Source organism: Aythya marila (assembly GCF_965140915.1).
Source record: "Aythya marila genome assembly, chromosome: 2".
NCBI classification, from domain to species: domain Eukaryota; kingdom Metazoa; phylum Chordata; class Aves; order Anseriformes; family Anatidae; genus Aythya; species Aythya marila.
Genome location: NC_139043.1, coordinates 80,354,809 through 80,363,510, shown reverse-complemented (window position 1 = coordinate 80,363,510; position 8,702 = coordinate 80,354,809). Strand labels below are relative to the sequence as shown.

Here is an 8,702-nt window from a genome sequence, read left to right as displayed (position 1 = left end):
AAGTGGGCTTCTGTTGTAGGCAACGGTCTTGACTGGGGGAGTTTCACCTAATTTCTTGCTATTTAGCATAATTTTAATTTCTAATTCAGGAATGGACCCCAAAAAATTATCAATGCAACAAGCGATGAAATCGACATTCAAACCTTTCTTCGCCCTTCTTCACAGTCAACTTCAGTTCATCACCTTTCCTTCCTTGCTTCCTAGGTTTTACCCTCCTTCTTGCACTCTCTTCAGTGAAGCAATGTAAGATGTTGGGGTTAGTATATAATCTTTTCTGTCTGCCAGTAGTTGCTGGTTACTTGTTTATACAGTTTTTCAGTGGCGTCCCTACCCCAGTGTCAGTCACCTGCAGGCTGCTGTCCCTCCAGGGTGTCACTGGCCTAACATGTGTTGCCCATGGCCACAGTGCCTCAGAGGTATGTCTGCCCTCTGTCATGGAGTACCTCCTCCCAAGAGTGTGTCTCTACCTGTGCTCCCAACATCTCCTTCCACGTGTCTCCTCTGTTTTGTTTCTCCAAAATCATCTCACATTTCTCCGCATGTGTCCCCTTTTTCTGACTCTTCAGTCTTCCTTTTTTTGTGTCTCTTCATGTCTCCTGTCCCTGGCAGCTACCACCTTTCCTTAGCTATGTTTGAGCAGAGATGCCATATGCTTTTCTGACTGGCAGGGAGTTATTTTCATGAGTTACAGAGACACCTGCTACCGGCTGTGACTGGCCCAGGGCAGTCCATGGCCTCCTCTCACAAAGATCACTTAGTACAGGGTGCATACGTCACAGTCTATGTTCCCCTCACTTGGAAGAAGCATTTAAACTGCACCTTTTGATTGTGCTTCTTGCCCAAGCTACCTTGCATGTCTGTGCCTGGCCATGAACCTCGCTGAGCTGGACTCTGTAATGTACCACTGCAAGAGTTCCTTTTGGGTACCAGTAGGAAAGACACTCAGACTTCATAAGGTATTGATTAAAATACTTTTAGATGAGATTAAACTACTTCTAGCTAATACTTTTAGCTAAGGTGAGGAAAAATGGAGATAGTACAGATAACTTCACATCCCTTCAGATGCTGGAACTCTAAGCTTTGCAGCACTGGAGGAACCTTTAGTCAGGGCACAGCACATTGTGCAGATCCCATTGATAGAAAGGTTCACTGTCACTGTAAAGAGACAGGGTTTTTTTTAGGGTGTTCTTAGAAGTAAGCAACATTGTTGATCATTTCTACTGCTGAGCAAGAATGTATTTTGGATGGACACATGCTGTTTCACTTCAGGATGAAGACAAAGATATTCCAGTAGCATCATCAACAGGTGCCAGTCTGGGGACATCTACAGGATCCTCCATTATGATTAGTAGGCTAAAAGTTTATCCTGCAGCCACATGATACTTTCAGCAGAGTATATGCCTGGAGGACAAGCAATGAGGGCAGCATAACACAGCATAGTATAGCACAGGTCTGTGCTTGATCAGGTCAACTTTTATGTGAGCCTCTAACTCTTAAGCATATAACACTTCAGGTTAGGACCACTACAGACCCTGACCCATGGTCTTAACCTTCTGGCTTGATCTTTGACCTACCTCACCATTACAGACTTGATTGGGGATCCCTGACTTGTGGTTGTAGTGTCTCTATGCTTTCTCAAGTATCTTTTGGGAGCCCAGAAGAGCTTTCTCACTTGAGTTCAAGGTGTTCTCTGAGTGCCCTTCTTCTGGTGACTATGACTAGAGCATACTGCCTGCAAAGTCTTGATTTCACCTGTGGATTTGGTTTGCTTACAAGAAGACAGTGAAACGTGCAGAGATGTGGAATGTTCATGGATGGTCTCCAAATGATTTTGTGATGGTCCCTTCTCTAAATGATGTGAGAAGGAAAGGTACACTCAGTCCACAGAGTGCTTCTCATGAGACATTACAAGGAGTGTGATTGCACCTGGCTATTTTCATTCCATTTAGTACTGCATATCTAAAACAACACAGCAAGGAGAGAAAATGGGGTGTTGTGGCACTTGCTGTGCCAGCTCCTTTACAGGATGTCCTGCTGGCCCAGACCAGCAAAGCACAGGTATAGTTCTGGGCCCAGACATTGATACAATGGATAGATTTCTTTCATCTTTTCTGAATCTGTATTTTTACCTCGTTTTAGCCTCAAGAGAGAGAGAGGAAGTTTTCTCTTTCATAATTCTCTCTTCTATATTATTCTACTCTGACGCTCACAGGCTTGTCATCTTAAAATGCCCCTGGACTTTCATCAAATAATACCTCTGACTTCTCCCAAGAAAATCACTTGGTTCCAAGCACAGTTCCACTGATCTACATTTTCAATATACAGACCAATATACAGACCAGAATCACCCACTTGCACAAAAATGAAAATAAGAACAAAATTGGAACCTATATTAAGCACCCAAAAATAGCTTTCAACGGATGTCTGTCTTTCAGAAGTTTGATAAACATTACTTTGTATCCATAATGACACCTAATGGGCCATTTTTAAAACAATAGCCAAATGCTTCTGTTTCACAGTGAGGGTATTAGGTGGACCGTGTCTTGAAAATCTCTCTTGGGTGTAGTTTTATGAAGCCACTTATCATTTCTGTCATGATGTTCTTTTCCAGGACAATATTTTATGAGTCTTGATTTTTTTGTTTGGTTGTTTTTTGTTTGGAGTATAGCAAAAATGTGTTGTCTGCAGTTATAAGTGAAGAAAAACATAACGTACAGATTAAAACTTAAGAATTCATATCTCTTGAGATACCTTTTGCTTGTTTGTTTGCTTGTTTGTTTTGCTTTAATACTTGTGTTAACCATAGCTAATCCTTTATGACTGTCTTGGGAAGACCAATAATTACAATTCTCCCATAGACTTTGCTAGTGGTTATAAAAATGTGTTTTCCTGCTACTTTTCTCATGATTTTTAAGTTGTATCTTGCAGGCATCTCCTTGATATATTTATTGACACCCTTATGGACTTTCTGTAAAAATTATGCAGAAATAAAATGGTAAATTCAAAGAATTTAGTTACCTGATGTGCTATCTGGAGAGAAGCTCAAAGTAAGACTAGGAGCTGTAGGATTTACCTTGCTTAAGCTCAAAATTAGAAAAGTACCACTCTAAACTACTTCCGTCAATAATCATTACCCACTATAACACATTTTTCAAGTTGTGTGGTGCAGTAACCCAAAATAGGTAATGACATGCTTAGTTTGCAAAGCTTTTATTAGAATAAATAGAAGGACAACCCACGTACATTCAAAAAATCAATGATATGTCACTGAAATGAAAAAGGACAATAATATCAATCAGGAAGATGTTTTGGTTGGAGATTATTTAAGAAGAAATGGTAGACTATCTGTATGCTCCCTCAGAAAAAGTGGCATGGCCTTACAGTATGTGCAGCACAAAGAAACACAAATGCTGGAAGAAGAATGATCTGCTGAAGTTCAGAATTTCATCTGAAAGTTGTCCAGGCATCAATTCAAGGATGGTTGCCCAGCAAGTTCAACAGAAAGGACAAGGATTATACTGCAAGCAGTGTTTATTTCTCAAAGCTCCTATAGAGAAATCAGATCTCAGTAACAATGGCAGGATTTCTCACAAAAAGTCAAAACACTGGCCCTGTTTCCCAAGTTAGTCAAGGACATTGGGAAATCTTCCTAAGTTACCTGCTGAAATTTTCATTCAGCTCTGGATGTAAGTCCTGAATCCAAGCTGATCAGAAATATCTGCACATAAAGATCTGAAAATTCACATGCTTCTTCAAGAATATCTCCCTAGATATTAAAGGCTTTCCACTTTGATAAAATATTGAGATGAAATTATCCTACCATACTACAGTAAAAGGGTTCAAATTCTGAGGGAGGGGAAGGCATGTGTTATTTCCAACTCTTTCTCTTGTTAGGGGGAACAATATCTACCAAAGACGAGAATAGTGTTGGTTGGGTTGTGTTTGATCAAGAAGAGGAATGGGTGATCAGCCCTAAACTCTTCGAACTCAGGGGAAGTCTTGATGTCTCCCATCACCCCTGTTGAGCCTGCCACCTCTGTGCCTTCTTCATTGACTACCATGTACGCCCCATGCACAGCCTCAGACATCTTCAGGCTCTCTGCGGAAGAGATACCAGACAGGTTGGCTGAAGGGCTGAACAGGTCGGTCATTCCCAAGGCCATGAAAACAGATGTGAGGTTATATTTCTCCTCCATCTTCATGCGAGGGAGGTACACTTTCACTCTCCTCTCTTCCATCATAGTAGGACTGGTCCACTGTGCGAGTTTTTCAAAGCTGATTGTGTTCTCAATCTACAAAAAAAAAAAAAAAAAAAAAAAAAAGCAGAAAGTGAGATGCCTAAGGTAAGAGTACAATGGACATTATAGCTGTTTTAATACCATTTGATGCTATTTTTTTCATTTATTTTGTGTACAAAATAGAACTGACAATCTTAAATGTATTTGTTTGTCCTGTATGCTTCCTCCTGACTATTGGCTAAATGACATCTGTCTTGATGAAGTTTTCCAAAACTTTGTCATCTGAAAATTTCTCAATGAGATCAAATGTTTTTGTGTAAAAGCAGTTCTTGAAAATATTAAATCAGATATATGACCATTTGAAGATTTATACAGCTAACCTTTCAGTGAGACAAGATCTTTTATAATATCCCTCACGTTTACAAAAATCCAATTCTAAATCTAATCCTTTCACTGTTTTATGAAAAAATCTGGTAATGATTATTAACAGGACAAATGGTCCCTATGACTTGTTAACAGCGTTTGAGCTCTACTTTATCAGTGGAAATTGAAATCTTTCTCAAAAATAAATATATGTTAAAAAAAAATCCTGATAGCATACCTGTCTCTGGTACTTGGTGGAGATCACTGCATATCCCAACATCCCCTTCTGCAGGGCTACAGCAGCACTGCACTCTGTTTTACCAGATTGAGTCTCAGGCCCCTGCTAGCACCTGGGCAGCTGGTGTGCTCCCCTCATGGTGTCAGAGGACAGCACAAGCTCTGATGGCAGCCAGCTGCCACTGCACTGATAACTCCTGTGCTTCCCCTGACAGGGCCATACCTGCTCCAGGCCAGAAACCTCATCAGGCAACAGCACCAACATGCTCAGCTCTCCGCTGGCGTACGGAAGCTCCAGGATCTTCATTTTCTCTGCAGCCACCATGGCCACCTTAAACGTGCTGTTCTGAATCATCATTTGCACAGGCTTGCTGTCTTGCTGCAAAACAGAAGAAGCATAAGATGATGTGAGCAGGGAGCAATTTTCTCTTTAATTGAGTGCAAGCCTTCAAAGGATGTGGGCTCGATCCTCAGGCCGTGCCTCCATTTCATCTCTTGATGGCCGATGGCCACAGTGCATGGGGCCTGTGGCACGCAGCCTGCTGGCCGTGCGAGCTGACAGCTGTCCTGGCCACACGCTGTGCCTGTGCCCCTACCTTTGTCATGCTGAAGGGCATTTCCTGAGTGTCTTCTTCCTTGAAGGCTCTCTTCCACATGCCTTTGAAGTAAATGGCATTAACGAGGACCAGCGCAGTATTGAGATCAACGGAGCTTGGTACCAGGAAGTCTTGGATGCGTCCTGTAAGAAGGAAGCAAGGCAGAGAGTGCTGAGACACACCTCTGGTTTTCATGGGTGCTCTGGGGGATTTTGCTTTCATAGCATCCGTCAACCTGGTGTTGCTTGATCTGCTTTTTCTCATTATGAGGAGAGGAAGACAAGGGTCTAGATTATGGTAGGTACAGGCAAACATCCGCTACCACATCTTTAGTCATTACCATTTGTCTCTTTATCCACCCAGGAATTAATGAGCTGTCTTGCTTCTTCTGTAGCTGTTTTGAAGTCAACTTCTTCCAGCCCTGCCTTATAGAATTTCTTTGCACAATTTAAGTATTCCTGTAAACAGAAGAATTGCATTTGTCAGACTGTTAAGAACTTTAAAGCATATGAATGCAAAATGCAAAATTATTAAATGAAGCAGAATCATTGGTTAAAAGAAATACGAACTTCTATCACATGCTTGAGCATGTCAATCATCTGTCTTCCTGTAACTGAATCTTGAAGCTGGACAAGAAAGGCTACTTCACATATTTAGACTTGGTACTTTTAGGTTTCTAGGTTCAAATTTTGAAATATTTTCTTCATTTTACCATTACACTTCCAGTTCAGTGAGCATTATTAAGGACAGATGATATTTGTTTCCTTCTCTTCGTGCCTGCTTTTTCTTTTGAATTCTGTGTCTGTACATTCCTATTTTTGATTTCAAAACCAAAGCTTTCTTTCACTGGGAATATTTTATATCTGGCTTTGAAAAAAATGATAAAAATATTTTTGACAGTTTTGGTCTTTGTTCTTTCACATCACGTATTCTAGATTCCTCCCTTGAAGGCTGCATTTTTCATTAAAAGGCATTTTTAATGAATAAACAGCAATATGGATTACTCCCTGTAGCTGTTGCAGCATGGGCACATATTTTGCCATTATACCATTGCCTGGCCTCCCCCAAAAAGCTACAGAAAGGTTTGGACTGTTCCTGGGGCCAGAACCAATTCCCCTCGTGGCTAACAGCAACCTCTTCATCAACAGCCAGCAGACTACTGTTGGTGGTGCTTCCCCAGGGGGGATCTTGCTGAAGGTTGTACCACAACTCACCGGAAGAACCGGGTATGTTTTCTCAAGGTAGAGCCTGTCAGCGATCTTGAGTACATACGTAGCATTTGGCATGGCGATGCCTGAGAGAAGATCCTTGAATGAGTCGTGGATGTGTTCAGAAGGGCCACACTGAGGGGATGACATGTAGACAAGGCAATACATCATGTTAGTTTCTTACCCAGAAAATCAGACCCTGAGGGACCGTCTCCACCAGTAGTAACAGCCAGGCCACTGTGAAATCCCTGCCCCAGACCTGGAGCTGTCCCCTTTGTGACAGCAGCTGCCATGATGGTGGTGCACTGAACTGACAAATACACCTTTCTCAAGGTAAATCCCCTGAAACACACTTTTTGCAAGAGTGCTGTCGTTTCCCTGTCACTGAGTCTTCTGGGCTGTTCCTGCTCACCATCTTCTTGCCCTGCTTTGGAGACTCTCCGCTGCAGTCTGCCTGCCATACGCTGGCTCCAGGTGCTGAGCCCCTTCCACATGCTGTCCTCCAGCACTACTTGCAGGCATATACATGCTCCCCTGCATAGGAAGGCATCCTGGTGCCCAAAGCATCCTGCCCCATCCTGTCACTTGTTCTGGTGCAACTTGTGCAACCTTCCTTCTTTCCCTGGCTTTAAACATGAGTTACAGGTGTAACGAGTTACCTCCCTCCACAGACCTGCTTGGTTTGAGAGAATTTCTGTCATTTTTGACATGATCTGAAACTGCCTGGAGCAGCGCAGAGTAATTCTCATTCTGTCTGGAGGAGAAAATAGGGCAGAAAGGGAGATAACCTATTTCTTTACCTGGGAGTCAGTGGTGCCTCCCATTCCTGTGATGTTATCAAAGTGAAGAGCCTGGAAGAGAAAATGTCAGTGGGAGAAATGACAAGCATGACCAAAAATGTTATGCATTTAAAATTTACACATGATGTTTGAGGTAGGCCTGTTGGCTCAGAAAACAAAAACAGAAACAGACAAAAAATGCTGACTGAGAACATAGATGAACTGAAAAGTTACAAGTGATCTTGTAACTGGTTTATACCTCAAGTAGACTTCTGAGAAATTGTGAATATCACCCTTTTCTTAAGTAACAATTTTTTCAGTGAACATCTAGAAATTAACTTAGTTGCATATTATTTCTCATTTTATTTCTCATTTCATATTATATATATTTATATATAATATTACTTCTCTTCCTTTCTTTTATCTTTTTTTATACCAATAGAAAACCAACCAAGCAAGCAAACAAACAACAACAACAACTAGAAAAAAACACATAATTTGGAAGATGTCAGAATTTAGAAAAAAATAATATAGTAAAATTTCCTGACTGGTGATCCATTTAGTTACTGTCCTTGATATTTCTTTTTTCTTAGTTGAAACTAATCACCACCTATATTGAAAATACACACACACATCTTTTAGAATGTTCTCCAGCTTTAAATAATCTCCAATCTCCATTTTGTGACTAGCTTATTTCTGGTGCATTAAAATGTGAGAACCTCATCAGTGGATAATATATTTCAGTGATGTTACTTAGAAGGATCGACAAGCAGAAGTAGAGGCCACTTTACACCCCAAGTAAGTAACTTACCTTCTCCATCTGAGATTCAGTGTTACCTCTTGCTCCCAGGTAGACCATGGCCAGAGCTGAAATGATGCTCAGGGGAGAATAGCAGATGTTCTCGTTGGCATGGTGGACTTTCAGCTCCCTGAATACATCAAAACAGAATTCTGCACTTGCTGCACTGATGGAGCCCATTGTGAAATCTCTGTTGTCTAAAGCAAACAGAAACAGTCTGACTTACTACATTGAAATGAAATATGAATTGCGATGCAAGAAAGTCAATGCACTTGAACCCCCATACATGGTGCTCAACTTTTTTGAGTAAACAGAATACAGTGGTGTGTATTTAAAAGGCAGGTGTGCGATCAAAATGCTGGATAGCTACCAGTTATGTGTAGGCTGGTGATTCTTTTGTTTGAAACTTGAGTCCTCCTCTGTACATGTATACTATATTGTTGAAAATATTGCAAAGTCTATTAGTTACCTTGAAAGAAGCA

General features: G+C 41.2%; 1 protein-coding gene across 1 annotated transcript; it reads right to left on the bottom strand.

Moving 5' to 3' along the window:
- Positions 1 to 3,890: 3,890 nt before the first annotated feature.
- On the bottom strand, positions 3,891 to 8,403 carry LOC309874650 (ovalbumin-related protein Y-like; the record flags this gene model as incomplete). Its single annotated transcript, XM_082753034.1, has 7 exons — positions 8,233 to 8,403; positions 7,443 to 7,493; positions 6,649 to 6,777; positions 5,775 to 5,892; positions 5,435 to 5,577; positions 5,062 to 5,217; positions 3,891 to 4,292 (listed from the first exon to the last, which is right to left on the bottom strand). Exons 1-7 carry the CDS (start codon positions 8,398 to 8,400, stop codon positions 3,891 to 3,893), a joined length of 1,167 nt encoding a protein of 388 aa, XP_082609160.1. The 5' UTR covers positions 8,401 to 8,403.
- Between the last annotated feature and the right edge of the window lie 299 nt (positions 8,404 to 8,702).